This window comes from Mizuhopecten yessoensis, unplaced genomic scaffold, assembly GCF_002113885.1.
Source record: "Mizuhopecten yessoensis strain PY_sf001 unplaced genomic scaffold, ASM211388v2 scaffold9847, whole genome shotgun sequence".
NCBI lineage: Eukaryota > Metazoa > Mollusca > Bivalvia > Pectinida > Pectinidae > Mizuhopecten > Mizuhopecten yessoensis.
In genome coordinates, this window is record NW_018408252.1 from 464,253 (window position 1) to 484,170 (window position 19,918).

Consider the following 19,918-nt stretch of genomic DNA (forward strand, 5'->3'; position numbering starts at 1 on the left):
ATCCTTGATATATCAATTCTGAAAAGAAAACTATACCTTGCAGGACTTAAATGAAACATAAAATTTAAAAAAAAACAACCTTTAATTGACAGCAGTGTTTTGAGTAAATACTGAACAGAGCTAAACCTGGGTTCGAATCCTAGATATCATATTGTTATACTGTCGCTCTAACCAACTGGGCTACCTATTCATCGTAAGTAATAATAAATAATGATTCAAGGTTCTTATATACCGCTTTATCATAACCTAGTTGGTATGTCGTCTCAAAGCGTGCGGTTCACAAAATAGTATCCGTGGTTATGTGGCCTTTGCAACCAGCCAATATCTTTCTTAACTCCCTGAGGAGCATACAGCTGGTGCTGCCATTTCGGCGCTCACAGCCAGAATTCAACAAATTCAAGCACTGCCAAAACACATACTCATTTACAGCTGAGTAGACTGGAACAAGCGAGGTAATTGATCTTGTTTAAAGATACAACACAGTGCCGCGACGTGTCTCGATCCCGCAACATTTCGGCCACAAGCCCGGCGTCCTACCCTAACTATTGTGCCTCATACATGCTTACCATAAGACAAAAGAGGCCCATGGGCCTTAACGGTCACCGGAGTCCTACAGTACTCATTTTTGTTGTTGAAATATGAAGTGGAGATAATGATGTCAATCATTGCTACCAATTTGAGTAAAAAATAGTTAAGTATATAACATTAAGTTCAGTTTGTCAGGACCACAAGTTTATCATTCCTAGATTGAGTTTCAGATAAACGGCCTATTAGAACTTGATTTTAAGTTTGAAATAGTTTTTTTTATTATAAATGGCAGCCTTGGTGGCCTTATTGGATTTCTAATCGACCCAAAAAGTAACAACACTTTGCCAGGACCATGAGTCGATCATTACTTTCAAGTTTCAGTTAAATCGGCCAAGTTGTACTTGACTTTAAGTTTGAAATAGTTTTTCAAAATGGCAGTCGTGGCGGCCATATTCGGATTTCGGATTGACCCGAAAATTAAAAACACTTTGTCAGGAACATGAGTTGACCATTGCTTCCAAGTTTCAGTTAAATCGGCCCAGTAGAACTTGACTTTAAGTTTGAAATAGTTTTTCAAAATGGCGGCCGATTTCTGATCAACACGAAAAATAATAACATTTTGTCAGGACCATGAGTTGATCATTGCTTCCAAATTTTAGTTAAATTGGCCCAGTATAACTTGACTTTAAGTTTGAAATAGTTTTTCAAAATGGCAGCCGTGGTGGCCATATTGGATTTCTGATTGACCCGAAAAATAACAACACATGGTCATTTCAGCTTAACTTGAAAATGTAAAATGTTAACAGACGACAGACGACGACGGACGAGGATGGACAAAGACGGATAGCAACAGGTCACTTGAGCTAAAGCTCAGGTGAACTTATCATCACTTAGATGTTTGAAAATGACAATCCAAAGGCAGTGTTTAATTGATGTGTTTTTATTATAGTAAACCCAGGATACCCGTTGGCAAGACAATGACTACATAAAAATGACAATAACAGCCACACAGTCACACATATTAAACAGTTAACATGGTACACATACAACATATCGTTATCCGTCACTTCCAAAATGTCATCAATACTAACTACAACAATACTCTATCTTATCCTGTTACCAATTTTCACCTTTTTCTTAATTTTTCCTTCAAACCAACAAAATTATATTCTACAATTTCTTTCCTGTTCTCATACTTTCTAGAGCAATTTTACATTGTACAGTCCTGTTTGAATCCAGAAATACTGTAACTGTGGTTGTACAGTTTTTATTTTACAACAATTCTAGTTTACATAAGCACTAATTCATTCCAAGCACCACATAATTTTATCCAAATCATCGAAATCTTTGATTTTCTACAAAATCTACAAGTAATACAAAATTTTATCAATGAAATAACTCAAACACCACACCATGGCCAGTCAGTGTAAGGTGTTGAAACCGATCAGTGGTCTGTACTTTTACTGTGATTCAATCCTTTTGTTAAAGCTTTTAATTAATGCGTAGATGCAGGAGCTGTGCTTCATTTTTCCAATAATTTACATTTTTATTATTTCATGTCATCAGCCATAGATCTAGACACGAGATAATAAAAATCGTATTTTGATTGGACAATGAGATACGGTTCCCACAGCTAGTTATGCCGACATATCCAGCCTTGAACATGATGATGTAATCTGTTGAATCAGGTGGGATCAACTATCAATACACACTGCAGTTATACCCAAAGTTCGCTTACAAACAGACAGATACATCATCAAATTTGTTTACATCAAAATTTTGTTTTATATATTATCATCAAAGGGAAGATACAATTCACACTGACAGTTGAATAATAAAATGTCATTACAGGACAACAAAATGTTGTATAAGCTGTGATTTCAAATACCACAGGACAAACAATGACAAATACCATGCAAACCATGCAAATAAGATAACGACTTATACCATTAAATGGCACACATGTCTCTGGTAACTGTTACTACGGACACAGACAATAACAGTGTATATCGTACAATAACATATAATACCTGTCATAACAGTTAATACTGGAAATGTTCATATGTTTAAAATATTTTCTCCACTGTAGACCATAATGAACTCATCCATATCAATGCATGGTAGAGTCTTCTAAAGTTACATAGGGGTGAAAAGGGTAAATGATGGGGGAAGTCTTTGTTATTTCTACTTAATATCACTGATTTCATTTATTGTTTGTTTTTACTTTTTGAAAAAGGGTGTAGGGTGCCCCGGGTTTGATTCCCTGAACAGACGTGAAAACGTATGGGGTCACCTGCCCGACCGTGGGTTTTCTCCGGGTACTCTGGTTTCCTCCCACATTAAGACCCTCTGCACGCTTCCGTCCGGGCAAACAGAAGTGATCAACTTTATTACATTTTCAAGTTAGAAAAATGAATCGAGAAATAAAGGAATCCCTACACCACAAGAACGCTTCGTGTGATTTACTGTCTACAGATTTCGGCCTGTTATGCGGCCATCATAAGGACAAAGGTCCCTTGCGGTTACAGGCCGAAACATGTAGATAGCAAATAACTCTGACCTTTCAGTTATTCTGTTAAACTGTGTTAAAGTGTTTTTGACAACGAAAAGCAATGCAAAAAAAATCACAACGTACACTACAAAAACAGGACACAGTATCCCCCATTACAGGTAAAATGAATTTTTAATAGTTAATATTATTCTTGATAATATAATGAAATATACCTTTATAAACCTTTACATGCATTCTACAACATCTTCATACATCTTACACTTAATCATAACAATACTACATTGTCACCTCATAGAATCAAAACCAGCAACTCTTACCTCGGTGGAAAGGGAGCTTCAAAAGTGATTCAACATCAAAAATGCTTCAAAAATGCTTTAAAATCAGTAAATGTTTAACTGTATTGAAAAAAATAAACATCCTTTACCGATATCAACAGAGTTATGAAGACTACATCGTTCATCAACAATCTTTAGGGCGAAGTTAAATCTATCTACAACCCTGAAAACTGGGACAAGATTGAAACAAATTGAAAGTGAGCAACATATCTAAAATCGGTTTCTCTAAACGTCTGAACTGAGAAACATACCATTGCTTATGTTATGGAGAGATCATCTTCCCCTTAAAAATATCTATAAAAACAGCTCCTAGGTTATAATCCAGGTCAGTTTAAAACCAGGCCCCTGGTATAATCTATAGGTCAAAATAAAATTAAAAAAATAAAAAAAAATAAAAAATCTATAGTTATGGTGGCCTACAATTAACATCAGTTCTATATATTGCTAATCATCAAAAAGAAGCTTTCTGATATTTTACTTCTCAAAATGTTCTTGATAAAATCAATTTTTTTTTTCAACAGCAATAATCAAATACAGTATCGCGATTTTTATGTTTCGCAGGGGTTTTAATTTCGCTATATTCGCACTAATATCCGCATATTCTAAACACCAGCAAAATTTAGAAAATGTGAACCACTTAAGTGGCCACATCATATTTATGTGTACACAGTAGGTGATTAATTGTTTACAGTTTACTCCTATAAAGGTACATACATATTTGATTTTCTTTCGAGTGAAGTCACTGGTGGATGACGACACTCAGAATCAGTGTTTTCAAACGGTTTACCTGTATCGAGGTTTATCCCGTAAATGATGACACTCAAAATACTTTGTACGACGCATGGGATTCTGGTGGTTAGCGAAATTTAACCCCCGCCCCAAATATGTACTGAATACGAAACAGAGAAATATTAACCCCACAAATTTAAAGCGCTATACAGTACCCATATATATGTGTTTTTCCTAAATAAGAATCACAAATATCGGTGAAGTATTTAGAGTTGCTGGCCCTGATTGTTGCAACTTGACCAGTGACCACTTAACATTCACTCCAAACAACAAGAGACAGTAACAATGTTATAATTAAACAAATAACAGTTTAATGACCAAAATGATACATACACCAAAATATACAAAGGTCAGGCCCAACTACCAAAACACTCTCCACCATGATCCTACTTTCAGGTAGATCACCTAATTACTGAAGATTTTCCCATCGATTTCAAACAGACTACTTGTATGTAAAGACTGTTTTTCAATCCAATTGACTTGTTTTTAGATGTTAAGCCAACTTCTCATTCCTTTATATACATATAAATGATTTACATTTTGGTAGTCAGGCCTTAGAAAATGAAAATATTACATACGAATAAAAAAGATGTTCAAATCCAATGGCACATTAGACAATAATATATATAACTTTAAATACATTTACAGTTTGAGTGGCTGCACAATCAAAAATGTTAAAGACAAGCAGCCCAGAACAACCCCCTGAACAACGATATCGGCAGGTTTTCCCATTAACTCATTCACCCCTGAAATTTCATTATGGACTATTCCCACCTTTGAATTGGAAGAGTTTAAATGTGCCTTCAGGGGTGAATGAGTTTAACCAAACCTATTTGGTCAGAATGAAGTTCAGTTAATACAATGTAATTTAATATACAATAACAACTGTATGGAAGCACATGAGATAAATCCTCTAAACAATTCCTACTCCGACCCCCAACCCCCGTCCCCCCTCCGATGTCAGCACTCGTCAACTCCGACACCATCCCATATCTAAAACACAGTCTGTTCCCTGTATACATGTGATATCAAACAAGTCTTATTATGAGTTAATGCTTTCATTGGTAGACAAATATCATTTAATCTCTGCACCATGATTTCTTTCTGTAATAATTAACTAATATTATGAGTATACATGAGTATTACAAATCTTCCACTAACAGTAACATATGTAAAATCTCAATAATTAATTCTTCAATGTAAATAATCTACACTACTCCTCCGACTACCTGTTAAACGCAGTGATCCGTAACAGTGTGAACTGCAGTATCAGTAAAGCTTTCAAAATTTTGCACCAGTTAGTTAATTATAATGTGGCATCACAATCCAATTTCTGTTTTGATAAGTCCAAGCTATCCACCGTTAACTAGGCACCACAATGTTCCAGTGAGTCGTACTAGTAACAATAACAAATACCAGGCGAAATGCACAGACAAATATACTTGGAGCACTATAGAACCATTTGGCATGTGCATTGCAGTGAAATAACGCAAAATCAAATCAAATCAAATCAAATCACAAAATGTTTTTCACAATTTCTTAAGAACACATTCTGTTGTGGTACTCAATTTACATGTGAAAAATTGTTATTTCAATGAAACTTTTTTCAAACTCTGCCCACAAATTATGAAGTGATATTGCTGTGAGCATAAAACATTTAATCAGAAGTATTGCTAGATGTATGTTTCTTCAGGTCAAATAATGTCACGAAACACATTTCATCTTCCAAAACCCCCATGGAATGTTATAACAAGGTCAACAACAAACCACACTAAACAAATTAAAGCTCAGTATCTTAACTCCTTCACCCCTGAAATTTCACAATGAACTATTCTAATCTTCGAATTGGAAGAGTTCAAATGCGTTTTCAGGGGTGAATGAGTTAATATTGCAAGAAATTTTGAAATAAATCTACTCAAACTTTACTTTAAAAAAAAATGAAAAGCTAAACAATGTAGAAAAGTTTTTGACTGTTATACATTCCAGTGCCACAAACGAGGGATATACCGGGTATGTGGTACTGACGGACGATTGGACCATTCAGAAAATAGGATAACATTATTCTAACATAACTTAGGAGACATTAAAGGAATAGTAAGGAAATACTTGAAAAATAAATCCTGGTCTGAACACAATCATTTTGACAAACAAAATTGAAATGTTTATACAACATTAAAATGTACTTTTCTGGGTCTAATGACTTCTATATTTCACTTATTTCTTTATTTATTACTCTGGGGAAAAAATTAAAATCAGAAATTAGTGTCGTAGTGTAGTAACATCTATTTATTTCTAGCAATCAGTCAGTAAATACAACAAAACGAAGAAGAAAATTAACAAGCAAAATGAATCAAATATGATACACTGACTAGTGGCTTTGGCAGCCAAATTCTCAACCATCGCTAACAAAACCATTCTCCGTCAAAACGGTCTGACCAACAACTGTCAGCCTGAAGTTTCAGACTGACCTTACATAGGAGCAGCCCACTGACCAGTACAGACAAAGTGGGCTAAAAACTCTCAATTTTGGAAGCTCTAACTGTTTGAGGTATTTCAACAGTGAACCAACTAATAATGCAAAAAATAAACAGTTCTGAAAATAATTTTTAAAACATTAATACCCAATTATCATAAAATTTAAATTAACTGGGGAATGAAATCATTAACCAAATCCGTGACTTTTTTAACTTGTAACAAATCAGTCAAACTTTGAATAATATGCGAACATCTTGAATTCCCTAATTTTCCTCGAATCCTTTTTCTGGTCTCAGTACATTTCGCTGCTATTGAACGCCCAGTTTATGTATTGATGGTCCTGATGATGTTTACATAACAGGCTCAAAAGTGTTTTTACGATCACGTTTAATAATTATATTAAATTCTTGAATTGTTTTGACAGTAGAACTAAATGAAATGTATACCTGGTTAAACGGTAACTAAAACTAAGCACCTATTTATTATAAATGGTCTACGTTCCCCTTCAATAATATTTCTATCAATAACAAATACTTTTACAATAACGCATGATCTTTTCTTAATTTTAAACATTCAGCACCAATTTGCAACACAGACAACATAACAAACTCCTCTTACTTTTGATTAGGTCAAATACATATCTTAAGCGCCATTATGCCTCGCAATTATGGCTTAAAATCTATTTAATTTGAACTTTTTCACATTGTTATTACATGTTAAATAAGCTGCTCATATGTCAGTTTGTCATTAAAACCCATGCCTCCTTCTTCAGTGTATTAATTGTACAATGAGTCTATACAGGTTTCTACAAACTGAAATGCCACGAGAGCTACACATCAAAAAATCCAGATCCAAATAAACCGACTAGAGTCTACACAAAATGACTACTGTATTCTAATCAGAAAAAATCTACAAAAACATAAATAAATATCTAACAATAACCAAACCTCTTTGTCTAACACCTGTAAATATCTGTGAGTATGTATACCTTCGACGAGAATTTTAAGCTTTAACAGAAATCACATGTTACCCTGTACTGTAAATATAACGACAATGAAATGTATTCTAAAGACTGCGGTTCTTCACACTTTCAAACCAAAAGTGGAAACTTATTGATTCTGGTATGCCACTAACACCAACGAGTTTTCCGTCTTCTAACTAAAATAAATAAGCACCGTTGTTTTCCATGATTTATAAAAGGTCTACATTGTATAAATTCAATAATTATGCCTTCAATGCTTTCTTACCTTAGAGAGTTAAAGTATCTATGTACAAGAGATATTTAAGTATACAAAATCTAACTAATTCTCACCTAAATACTTGTACCAAGTAATGAATCCATATCTAAGATTCATTGGCAAAATTTCAAATGGATCAGAAATCAGTTTTCGTTTAAAAAGATTTTTTTATTCTAAATATTGTATATCTTACTATAAGCTGAGAGAACAGAGGAAAGAGATTGTGTTGGTCCTTACAAAATGCTCTTATTGACAGCTAGCTGTGGTGGTCTACATACATATTGAAAATAAAGTTAATCTGAAGAATTACCTTTTAAATCCTTGTATTAACTCTTTCACCCCTGTAAACCAAAATGGGCACATCCAGATTAATGGATGGTAGAGTCTACTCAAGTTGCATAGGGATGAGAGGGTTAAATGTGTGTGTCGAGTTAGGACATTTATAATGAATCACACAGTAAATTACTGGTACATATAAAACAAGAGAGGACCTAAGGAATCATAGGCACATCTAAGTACAACGTTAGGTGTTCACAGTTCCTTCACTGGGCACACAATGATGTAGTAAGACTATATACATAAAACAATCCTTTAACACAGTTTTATTCTGATCCCAGTGTTCAAAGTATTGTAACCTGAAGGAGTTCCCAACTCAAACTTGTGTGGTCAGGTGAAAAGGTATGGGTACACCTGCCCGACCACGCAGGTTCTCTTCAGGTACTCCAGCTTCCTCCCACAATCAAATCACCGTGCACACTAACATCTGAACCAACAAGAGTGATTAATTCAAGTCAAAGAAAACTTGTTTCATTGCCTCAACATGTCATTGATGCATCCACAGTTATACAATTTGAAATTCTTATAGACAAACACTGGAAGAATAATTGTTATTATAATATTTATGAACATTATTTCAACTGAATTGTATTTTTCCTGAAGTAGTATATGTAATATTGTGTAATTGTATTTTTTATATGAATACAGATGCTGAAAGCTGCCTCCATTACAATTCCTAATAAATTAATTGTTGTAAGATAAATAAATTCATATAAATCTTTCAAAACCTTCTGATGCAACTTAATTGAACTGATAACAGTTTCTGATTAATTTTCTTTGAGCAACTATACCAAACCTCACAAGTAAATTTCATTATAAATTTCAATAATTAAAAAAATATTAAATACACATATTCAAAATTAAAGTTAAGTTAACAATACTTTGAACAGGGAAAGTTTCCAGAGTATTATGGCTTTGGCTTTGTGGTCCTAGTAAAAGAGGTATAGTTTGGTTAGTTTGACAGAGTGTAGAGGAATGGTGAGAATTATTGACGGTGGGTGGACAGATATTATGAAGATATGAATATATTCATTATCTCTTGTTTTAGTTTCTTGTACTCGTTTTTGGGATATGTATTAACTGACAGAATGAACAACGAAACTGTTGAAGTAAAACTTTTATAGTACTTTGTTGGTACAGAGTATACTGTGCATCAAGGAATTACGATGAATGAAGTTCCTTTGGTTTAGTTTTAGAAACACTAATAGTTCTCTATAAATTGAAATAACTACTCAAAATGGTATGTCATTTGAGATTTTTCAATTTCAAATCATCAATCTCATTTTAACCCTTTCACCCCTAGGTAACTTTAGTAGACTCTACCATACATTTATTTGGATGAGTCCATTATGGTCTACAGTGGTGAAAGGGTTAATGAAAGAATATTTATCTTAACAAAAGTTGGCTCAGAACTGTTAAAAAAACTGTATAAAACTAGCAATAACGCAATATCGCATCATCTTCAGTACATCCAATAGTTACAAAACTAATCTTTACTTTGAAATATTTCACCCATACTAGAATAAAATGTCAGATCATATAACAATATTTTGCCCTTAATCTTGGCACTCGGGGAGGCAAAATCAACATTTACAAGCACTAAAAAATCATGTTGACAGCTATCAACATTTCAAGACTGAATAATCTTTAAAGCTATGAATAAAAACAAAATCTAAAAAACAGTCATTAAAACATACCAGTTTAACAAAAGACCTGGGCTGTTTTCTTTATCACGATACAAAAGGTTGAACCGGTTGGGCTAAGTTATTAATTTATGAATATTGCTGCAATGGTCAAATTGCTAATTCTGGGGAAACCAGATATCTCTTGTTGACAAAAATATGAAATTTCAAACATTATTCAATTTTGTTAAGAATTATTGAGTTAAGTCTCACTGTTATACCAACACTGAAATATTTAAAATACAAACATCAGAATCGTTAAAGCTAGAATTGTGTACACAATCCACAATTAAATCTTGAAGGACTCAAAAATGTTCACAGCTGAACTTGGTATAAAACTGCTGAATCTTGTGAAAACTCGGATAATGAAACATTGAATTTGAAAAAAACTAACAGTTATGAACTGAGTTCAATGTCCATGTAGATAACTTGAGTACATGTAGGATGAGTTATGAAATTTTACCAAATATCCTATTGGATGTTGTCGTCATGAACAGAACTCCAAAATATTTATATGAAGTGCACTATGTATGGTCAAAACCGATGGGAAAATTACCTGTTCTAGACAGACAGGTGAGTTACTCTCTAAAAGCCTTGTGTGTGTTACCTACTCGGCTTATGATCATCGGTTCTCTAGATCATAACAAAGAAGAAGCAACAGGATTGAACAGGGCCAACCAGAAACGAATCCCTGTGATCCAAGTCCTGAAGGAAGTTGACTGAATTGTAATCTTTAAATTTTAGTGTTCAACAACCAATTCAATATTTCTGGTTGATAGTCTGTCCTCTTCCAGTGTAACTTTGTGACTCCTTATTTGAACACATCCTTCAGTCCTGGTTTAGGCAAGTCTGTCGGGGTGCGACACCAAACCTCCAACCCTAGCTGGTTTGTGCCTCAGGGGTGGGGGAGACAGACCCAGACCCTGGGGCTGAAACTGGGTTTGAACCTGAGGTCATGTCTGTAGATGGCGGCGTGTTTAGTTTTCTCCTCTTTGCATAGTTTTCTATCCGCTGTTCTAGGCTGTCTGTCAGAACCATCAATGCAAAAAATATAACTAACCCACTGAGTAATTTGCTCTTAAAAACAAAGTCTTAAATGACTGGCACACTATTTTTGTTAAACTATCAACTACCTCAAAAAGAGTGAATAACAATTTCAAAATTAATAAATTTAACGCTAAACAATTGTTTTCCCTTAATAATTTTGAATAACAATTTAGAAATTAATAAATTTCAAGCAAAACAATTATTGTTTTCCCTTAAAAAAAATGTTATTGTAAAATATACAGAGCGAAGACTCACCACATGTTTGTCGCTCAAGCAGGCGTTTGTGGACCTTGCTCTTGTTTCCCGGTATGATCCACTCTGTCTGGTTATAAATAGGGGAGCTGAGGTCCTTCCAGGGGGCAATGTCACAATCTAAAACAGGCCCGAAACATTATATAACAATATAAAACAGAGAGGGAACATTACAGCACAATTTCAAACAGTCGTCGGTGAACATTATAGCACAATTTCAAACAGTCATCGGTGAACATTATAGCACAATTTCAAACAGTCGTCAGTGAACATTATAGCACAATTTCAAACAGTCGTCGGTGAACATTGTAGCACAATTTCAAACAGTCGTCAGTGAACATTGTAGCACAATTTCAAACAGTTGTCGGTGAACATTGTAGCACAATTTCAAACAGTTGTCGGTGAACATTGTAGCACAATTTCAAACAGGCTTCAGTGAACATTGTAGCACAATTTCAAACAGTCATCAGCGAAGATCGTAGCACAATTTCAAACAGTCGTCGGTGAACATTATAGCACAATTTCAAACAGTCATCGGTGAACATTGTAGCACAATTTCAAACAGTCTTCAGTGAACATTGTAGCACAATTTCAAACAGTCGTCGGTGAACATTATAGCACAATTTCAAACAGTTGTCAGTGAACATTATAGCACAATTTCAAACAGTTAGTGAACATTGAAGCACAATTTCAAACAGTACACCACAGTCTACAGCAGTTATAACACAATTTTGAATAATTTTGTCTTGTTCAATGGCAGAACTGTTGACAGTAGAATGAGGATGAAATTTTCCCATTCAACAGTAAAAGGAAAAGATATGAAACGCTTACCAGTTTCAACTTTAGCACTGTCCATTTCTTCTAACATTCGACGAATCATTGTTGACCTGCAACATACAAAACATTAAAGGTAATTATATAAGTTACTAGGGACTTAACTGGAGCTATTCCGGGGAAGATTCTTAAATTTCCATCAATAAGCACAGCCTCAGACTGCGTTGAAAATAATCTTACACAAAGGGTTGAAATAAAAATTCTATAAATCTATCATTTTGTACCACATGCAGATTACTGCCCCATGACACAAATATATAATGGCATGTGTTCTTCAGAATAGAAATGATTCAGTGAAGGTTGTGGAATGTAACAATACAATTTCTAGCACTGTGGGACCAGCCAGGACATTCCAGGCCTGTTACAATGACATGTACATCTACGTACCTGACAGTGTGGTGAGCCCATATCTGCTGAAGGTGACGTATGTTTTCCTCGTGCCAATCTGAAAGAGTTAAGAAAGAAGTATCAGTGTATATGTTGCTACTGTTGACCATATAGTGCTTTGTTATATTTCAGATTTTTCCTGTCAATATTTTTTGAAAACAAATGTTGGCTCCAACTCCTTTGAGATTTAGTCATTTTGTCTACTAAGTTTTATAAAAAATAGGATACCCTGAAAAATGGCACTGCTACAGAACCATATATACCAGTAACATGTTTACATACAGTAAGGCCCTATAGCCACGGATAATAGTTTGTGAACCACTTTGAGACGACCTACGAACTAGGTTGCGATAAAGCTGTATATAAGAACCTAAAAATACTATTATTATTATTATTTAAGTGTGATAAAATTATGTTCAATGTAAATACACCCTAGACAGGATCAATAACAACATCACTTAACAGTAAGGGTGATCAAGGCCTTACAATCTACAGGAATAATGAATTTAAACACAATATACCTGCTTCATAAATCCATTCTACATCATCAGCGAACTCGCAATCAAACAGCACTAGTGGTAGCTCTGTCAATATAAAGCAATGTGTGACTTGACATTCATAAACATTTTGAAATATTATTCAATATTATTTCAGTACACCTTTACACCATCAGTTTTGTTTTGTTTCAGATCTAAGTCGCTCTGGCCTAAGAGGCTTGCAATTTCCATTCATACAAAATATAATCAGCTTGCCTTCGTAATGTTTCAAGCAAACTATGGTTATAATTTGTGCAGTTGTTCAGGAGGAGTAGGACTTTTGAGCAAAAATGCCCCAAATATACATTTTTTTATCCCTGCCCCTCCAATCCCAGATGATGCACAATCTTCATTTATATGCACTACGATCATCTTGCCCAAGTAATGTTTCAGACCAAATCTAGAAAAAAATTGTAATCCTTTCAAGGCTTAATTTTACTTATATCCCCTTATTTGGTCAGTTCCCTCGGCTCCAAGAAAGTCATTCAAAGGAAACACCAAAGACAGCATTGTACCATGGAATAAAGTAAATGGTCTTTAAACAGTTCAATCCTTTTTTACACTTGACACAGATAAAAAAAAAATCGCTTTCAAAATGTCTTGCAATTATATATATAAATTGTTTACCTGAGGCCATGGTATACTGTGGTTTTCTTGGTGTCTTTTCAACATCCAGCAGCTCGTCAATGATCTGAAAATTCAATTTCAAATCATTTATAATTATATTTATTACTCCATTTCAGTGTTTTGGATATTACCTGGTGTAATTTACCCTCTGTGACATCACAAATAAGACTACTGACACCATATCATAGAGATTGAGACATGTCATGAATATTTGTATGCATTCTTGGTAATACAAAAACAAATCTTTGCTTCCATGCTATATATTTAGAAATTTGTCTGAATACTTTCTTTTAAGCTCAGCAGAGCCTTGCTCATGAAAATGAAAACTTTGAACTCATAACAAAATTTTCTGTGGTATGGAACTCACTGAAGGTTATTCCTTTTATATTGACAGGTTTGAGACATCACTTATGTACAATAGTGAACTACTTATCCTGACTGAAACAACCTTCTATGGTGAGGATTAAACGTTCATGCAAGATAAGAATCCTGTATTATAGGTGAGTTATCTCCCCTACACTGAACATTTTCTACACTCACCGACATCAATGAAAATCAAATTGTATTTGCCCCAAAGTATGTGTGCCTCTCAATGACCAATTATAACAAATGTGTGCGTCTCAATGACCAATTATAACAAATGTGTGCCTCTCAATGACCAATTGTAACAAACAAACCTCTGACTTTTCCTTTCCTTGACCGATCAGGTACAGCACAGCAACGATACAACGGATCTGGTGCCACAGGAATGCTAGGCCCACGATAGTAAGCTCACACATCTGGTAGCCATTCTCCCTGCAAGAACAAACACCAAATTGTTAAAACTCTACTTCATCTCCTTTGTACCTTGAGGTTTTTATCCAGGTTTAGAAAATGGAATACTTAATTATGTCACAGCTACTGTGACATGCAGTCACCCCTGACTTCCTCCAAGACATAATTAGAACGGTAGAATTACAAACAGGTAAATTAAAGAAGTTTTGATAAAGTAACCCTTTCAACACTGTAGACCATAATGGACATATCTATATCAATGCATGGTAGAGTCTACTAAAGTTACATAGGGGTGAAAGGGTTAAAATAAAATGACAAGATTACATGAGGAATCAGCTTGATATTGTGGGAAATATTATACTATACAAAATTAAAAGTACTACAAAGCTACAATTCATTTTAATTTTACAAAGCAACTTTTCTTCCCAATGTAACAATATAACAAGCCCAATGTTTCTAACTTTAAATTTTAAGAATTAAACTGAATGTTACCTTTCATCCAAGTCCTTGATGTCAGCCGAGACAATTTTTCGTCGGAAGTTAACCACCCCATTGCCTACATCCATTTTACACAAATTGCGGAAGTCGTGTTCACCAGTAATTTTTTCTGCAGCTTCAGACATTGCCTGCAAAGAAATCAGATACAGAAGGTGACAGAAAGGCTTGCAGTAACATTTTATTCTTGCTGTACATCTTAGTTACAAATAAAGAGTGGTAGATAAAAGAAAAGCATCATCAGTATACATTTACTTTACTTTAATAAAATAAATTGTTATTTGAAGTTTGTTGTTCAATACTGGTTTCTGATTAAAAACTAACTGTCTCTAACCCTTTCACCCCTAGGTAACTTTAGTAGACTCTACCATACATTGATCTGGATGAGTCCATTATGGTCTACAGTGGTGAAAGGGCTCAATTAAAAAAAACTAATAATTACAGTTCAATCAATCAATAATATGGAAAGAATTTTACACATTTATATATTATATTTATATCCGTTAAAATATTTCATTTCCTGCAATTACTGTACCCAAATTAGTTTTTAAATGTGCACAATTTAAATATTTATATACATTAAGTCTCCACCTTGAATATTTTTTAGAGTTAAAGTTTAATACTATTCTCAAAGTTATCTTCATTATAATGAAGCCCAATTCTTTGGTTTAAGACCACTGGTGGAGAAGATACAGTAAATAAGTCGCCTGGTGTGTATATATTGTTGTACTACTCAAAATTTAATCCTACAAGGTATGACAATGACATTCTTGTTAAATTTTACTGTCTGTTTATTGGTGATACAAGCTTTCTCACGTAACAGTGTTGTATACCTGTCACTCCTCCAGCATAGTCTAAATCACACTAGCAGCCATTACATGGCCAGAGATAGAAAATCAAGGACAAGAGTTTTAGATAAAATAATCAGCAACGTTCATCATAAAGTCATTGTTACATAACTTACCTGGATGTCGAGGTTGCCCTTCGGGAAAAAATACTTGTATGTCCTTTTCTTACAGTCAAATCTGAAATAAATGAACTGGCATTAATATTGCTTGTTGAGAGTTATGTCCCTTGCATTATCCTTGTACATGTATTCTGTCTCTAACTTGCAGACTTTCTCAATTAACGAATGTTTTCATAGGACTCATCATACAAAAATTGGTGGAATTTCAATCTAAATAAAACTAGTTGAAGCCTTCCTGTCTTCTTTCTTACCTGGCACTGAAGTTGACATTAACAGGAGCCCAGGCCAGAATCCTGATTTCTGGTGGTAACACCTTGTTAAGGATGTGGACGTATCGTACCTCTGTAGTTTTTTCACCTGCAAAAAGCCAATCATGCATGTCAGAACATAGCTCCTCTGAAATTTGGCCTCAACATGAATTCTTTCCGACAATTGACTAAACATTGTCGCATATCTTCACAAGCTCTATTTTCTAATGAAGAAACTTTGAAAGAAATTGCAAGTTTTATTACAAATTTATTCTAGAATGTATACATTTTATCAAAAATATTTTCAACAAGACAGTAACTCTCTACAAATTTTGACTTGTTTCGAGTACTTCTGTCATGTTCCAACTCTCAGGTTCTTATCATGCAATATAGTGCACTTAACTTATCTGAATGCTTCACATGTTTGCAGAAGCGATGTGGTTTCACTTTCTTCTGTCAGATTTCCGAGTGGTGAAAAAGTCGTGAATATGAAGGGACCATAGAATCTGTACAGTTAACCATTCATTACAATTGTTACTGAAACCATTGAAGGCTGTTCCTTCATCCTCCCTGTTTTACTTAGTGGGACTATCACAGGCTGTTCCATCCTTCTCCCTAATTACTTACCGGGCCTTTCATACGCTGTTCCATCCTCCCTCACTTTCACACCTGGTCCCTCCAACAAATTGGTCCGCAAGTCAATGGAAATCACCTGTACAAAACAAGGTAACATCAGGTAATGATTCTATTATAAATCTGAATATTGAGCAGCATTTTTAATGAATCCATATTTTTAGAAGAATATATTTACATTTTCCTTATACTGCAATAAGACAAACGCCGAGGGGAACATCATACTGTCCTTTAGCACAAAGCTTTCTCATCAACATTTATAACTTGTGCATTCAACTAATCTCAAGCCCTCTTGGGTGTATTTTAAAACAATCTAACCCTTTCACCCCTATGTTACTTTAGTAGACTCTACCATGCATTGGTATGGATGAGTCCATTATGCCAATTTATGGTCTACAGTGATGAAAGGGTTAATAGATAAGGTAACAAAAACCATCGTGACCAAGTGAGAAATAGGTATACAACTTACCTGTCCGAAGGCGCTGACTCCTTTGTCTGTCCTCCCACACCTGTGGTAGCTTGAAGTTTCTCTAGAAAATAGACATATTTTTCTTGTAAGTATAATATGTACCAATCAAATATTTTGAGCAACTCTTATTACTGAACTGCCGTATATGATTTTAGGTAACAAACTGTTTATAATTTTCAGCCCAGTGCCATTTTTATGTAAAATCCTTTGGATTTTTCCCATTTCTAATCCATTTGTTTTCTATCAATACTTGTACGGGTTCTGTATACATATTTTTGTTTCTTTTCCTGAATTGATTTAGTATGTCTTTGCTCCGATTCAGATACAAAATACTTTGTCCAGTAAACTAGGGAAAAATCTTGTTCAGCCTACTTGTTCATAGTTTCTGAAGAAGTAAAGCAGAATACTTCACCTCTGTTATCTAAATTTATCGCTAGGACAAGTACATTTTGACGTCATAGACTTACGCACTGGAGTCAAAATGGCGGCTTTTTACATTTCAAGGTTGCATGAAAATTGTCGTTTTACACAGATAAATGCCACAAATCTAGAAATGGAAACTCATGTAAGATCCTTTATGCATTGTTTTAAACTCTAGTCTTTACTGACCTGTCTTCGATGAGCCTCGTTTTGAGAAGCGCCTCAAATAGAGCGGTCTCTATAGTCTTCTCCGTGTCCTCCTGTGCGGCGAACCCATGGTAGTCCCAGCCGAGGTACAGGACCTTGAGAGCCACATGACGTGTATTGTACCTATGAGGATAGTCATTACTATAGTCAAGTGCTGTAATATTATCAGTACATTACATAATAAAACTGTCATATAGGTACTAAACAGGTTGAAACAACACTCATTCACCCCTGAAACTTTACAATGAACTATTCCAACATTTGAATTGGAAGAGTTCAAATGTACCTTCAGGGGTGAATGAGTTAAGCCTTTCCAAAAGGAAAATGACAAGACCACTGTACCCTCTGGGAACAACAAGTATACTGTGTTATACCTAGCTGAAATCTTCCACTTCTTTTATTTGATTACACTAGGGAATATATTTCTCTTATTCTACTCTATTTTCTCTGAATCATTATCACTTTTCGATGATATTAATACATGTTCTGTCCAGAGCCCTCAGCCCCCAGGAATGTCAGCCCTTTTTAGTTGTAATGTCTGATTTCTGTGGGCTGAGCAGCCTAGTACTTTACAGTATTTATTTTCAAATCTGTTCAGTAGTTTGTAAGTAACACTTAACTCATTTACCCCTGAAGACACATTTGAAATCAATTCAAAGGTTGGAATAGTTGATTATGAAATTTTAGGGGTGAATGAGTTAAGGCAAATAAGGCAATTTAACCCATCCAGACCTTTATTGAAAACAAATTGGATTCTGTCAAGCTAAGCAAACTACCATTACAATTTGGTTGAAATCTGTGTGGGGGGAGACATCATTTAATGCTAATCAGCCTGTTTGGCCATTTTTGACTCAGCATCTCAGCTCCGGGAGGATAAGCTCCTTTATGTGTACTGTAGAACTCTTTACCCCCAATGCCTAAGGATGCTAACACCAATTGTGGTTGAATTCTGCTGACATTTACAGCAAAAGTTAACAGACAAATGATGAAGCACCACCATATAAGCTCAACCTGGTACTTTGTATCAGGTGAGCTAATAAACATTATTGAATGACACATATATTGTTTCAATTCTCACTTTTTGAAGTCAAATTCACGCTGGCCCTTCTTCCGGCTCTGTTTGGTATTTGTCTCCCCCTGAGACTTGAGGACGACATTACGAAGTTGGTTGACATGGGTCTCAAGTTGTCTCACCCTCGTGATCAGATCCTGCAAGATAAAATAAAATAACCTTAGTTCAAGTATGATACAGTTCTTATCTGTGGTCCAATCAGTCACTATCCTTCCTTATATGTATACTCCCCCTCCCTTCTAACACATACATTCCCCCTCCCTTCTAACAAATACACTCCCCCTCCCTTCTAACAAATACACTCCCCCTCCCTTCAATCACATACACTCCCCCTCCCTTCAATCACATACACTCCCCCTCCCTTCTAACACATACACTCCCCCTCCCTTCTAACACATACACTCCCCCTCCCTTCTAACAAATACACTCCCCCTCCCTTCTAACACATACATTCCCCCTCCCTTCTAACAAATACACTCCCCCTCCCTTCTAACAAATACACTCCCCCTCCCTTCAATCACATACACTCCCCCTCCCTTCAATCACATACACTCCCCCTCCCTTCTAACACATACACTCCCCCTCCCTTCTAACACATACACTCCCCCTCCCTTCTAACAAATACACTCCCCCTCCCTTCTAACACATACATTCCCCCTCCCTTCTAACAAATACACTCCCCCTCCCTTCTAACAAATACACTCCCCCTCCCTTCAATCACATACACTCCCCCTCCCTTCAATCACATACACTCCCCCTCCCTTCTAACACATACACTCCCCCTCCCTTCTAACACATACACTCCCCCTCCCTTCTAACAAATACACTCCCCCTCCCTTCTAACACATACATTCCCCCTCCCTTCTAACAAATACACTCCCCCTCCCTTCTAACAAATACACTCCCCCTCCCTTCAATCACATACACTCCCCCTCCCTTCAATCACATACACTCCCCCTCCCTTCTAACACATACACTCCCCCTCCCTTCTAACAAATACCCTCCCCCTCCCTTCTAACACATACACTCCCCCTCCCTTCTAACACATACACTCC

The 19,918-nt window shown here is 35.4% G+C and overlaps 1 protein-coding gene across 4 annotated transcripts in view; it reads right to left on the reverse strand.

Moving 5' to 3' along the window:
- Positions 1–6,032: 6,032 nt before the first annotated feature.
- LOC110458937 overlaps positions 6,033–19,918 on the reverse strand; it is a 46,152-nt gene continuing 32,266 nt past the window's right edge. For all 4 annotated transcript variants that reach the window (XM_021510925.1, XM_021510924.1, XM_021510926.1 and 1 more), the window contains 14 exons: positions 18,870–19,000; positions 17,774–17,914; positions 17,165–17,225; positions 16,690–16,774; positions 16,066–16,171; positions 15,812–15,872; positions 14,845–14,978; positions 14,256–14,373; positions 13,579–13,642; positions 12,937–12,999; positions 12,416–12,473; positions 12,026–12,081; positions 11,198–11,314; positions 6,033–10,920 (listed from right to left, as the gene is read on the reverse strand). In XM_021510925.1, the coding sequence (XP_021366600.1) occupies positions 10,775–10,920; positions 11,198–11,314; positions 12,026–12,081; positions 12,416–12,473; positions 12,937–12,999; positions 13,579–13,642; positions 14,256–14,373; positions 14,845–14,978; positions 15,812–15,872; positions 16,066–16,171; positions 16,690–16,774; positions 17,165–17,225; positions 17,774–17,914; positions 18,870–19,000 (1,341 nt within the window). In that variant the 3' untranslated portion in view covers positions 6,033–10,774. The remainder of the gene's footprint in view (positions 10,921–11,197; positions 11,315–12,025; positions 12,082–12,415; positions 12,474–12,936; positions 13,000–13,578; positions 13,643–14,255; positions 14,374–14,844; positions 14,979–15,811; positions 15,873–16,065; positions 16,172–16,689; positions 16,775–17,164; positions 17,226–17,773; positions 17,915–18,869; positions 19,001–19,918) is intronic.